Here is a 676-nt window from a genome sequence, read left to right as displayed (position 1 = left end):
CACGCGCACTCAGACACACACACGCACACACGCACACACACAAGGAGGTGGGGCGAGGAGGGGGTGGGGCGGCAGGCTTGGGCGCCACGGGTGGGGTGCCGAGCCCCGCCACGGCCGGGGCGGTGCGCGGCAGGCGGTTCGCGGCAGGCGGCGCGCCCACCTGCCCACCATCTCCGCCACGTTGAACTTGAGCAGCGGTCCGTGTCCGTTGGCGATGACCTGGTAGGGCAGGTCCTTGACCTTGCGCAGCGCGGTGGTCACCGACTTGGCGTTGGGCAGCATGAGGCCTGAAAGGGGGGGCGGGGGGGGCAACATTAACACAGGCGCAGCAGGGCCAGGCGTTAGCCGCACCCCACCAGCACGTCCCACACTGTTACCCCCCCCCCCCCACACACACACCACCACCACCACCCCCGCCTCAAAGTCCTAATAAAAACGGTAGTGGTCCTCCCGCGGCGCCCGCTGGGTGTCCTACGGGTCCTCCCCGCAATAATGCATGCCAAAAGGGTCCCACGTGTACATGACGCGCGTGGCGTGGTCCTACCAAAACATGGTGTCGGGCCAGTGCAGGTTGGGCGCCATCACAAACTCCATCACGTGACCCCCACCCAGGTCGATCTGCGGTGGGGGGGGGGGTGGGGCGGGTGGGGGGGGGGTGATGAGGGCGTGGGAGGTG

At 68.5% G+C, this 676-nt stretch overlaps 2 protein-coding genes across 2 annotated transcripts in view; both read right to left on the bottom strand.

Annotated features, from left to right (window-relative positions):
• The window catches only part of CHLNCDRAFT_142759 (hypothetical protein), a gene marked incomplete at both ends in the record, with an annotated part of 1,931 nt that extends 1,649 nt beyond the window's left edge, over positions 1 to 282 (bottom strand). Inside the window, one exon of the mRNA XM_005849412.1 lies at positions 161 to 282. Coding sequence (XP_005849474.1) covers positions 161 to 282 — 122 coding nt within the window. The remainder of the gene's footprint in view (positions 1 to 160) is intronic.
• Positions 283 to 540: 258 nt separating this feature from the next.
• CHLNCDRAFT_142758 (hypothetical protein) overlaps positions 541 to 676 on the bottom strand; it is a gene marked incomplete at both ends in the record, with an annotated part of 1,464 nt that continues 1,328 nt past the window's right edge. The window contains one exon of the mRNA XM_005849411.1: positions 541 to 618. Within this exon, the coding sequence (XP_005849473.1) occupies positions 541 to 618 (78 nt within the window). The remainder of the gene's footprint in view (positions 619 to 676) is intronic.

The sequence above is a fragment of the Chlorella variabilis genome, assembly GCF_000147415.1.
Source record: "Chlorella variabilis unplaced genomic scaffold CHLNCscaffold_5, whole genome shotgun sequence".
Lineage (NCBI taxonomy): Eukaryota > Viridiplantae > Chlorophyta > Trebouxiophyceae > Chlorellales > Chlorellaceae > Chlorella > Chlorella variabilis.
Note: the sequence above shows the minus strand (reverse complement) of the source record. Positions and strands in the feature narration are given on the sequence as shown.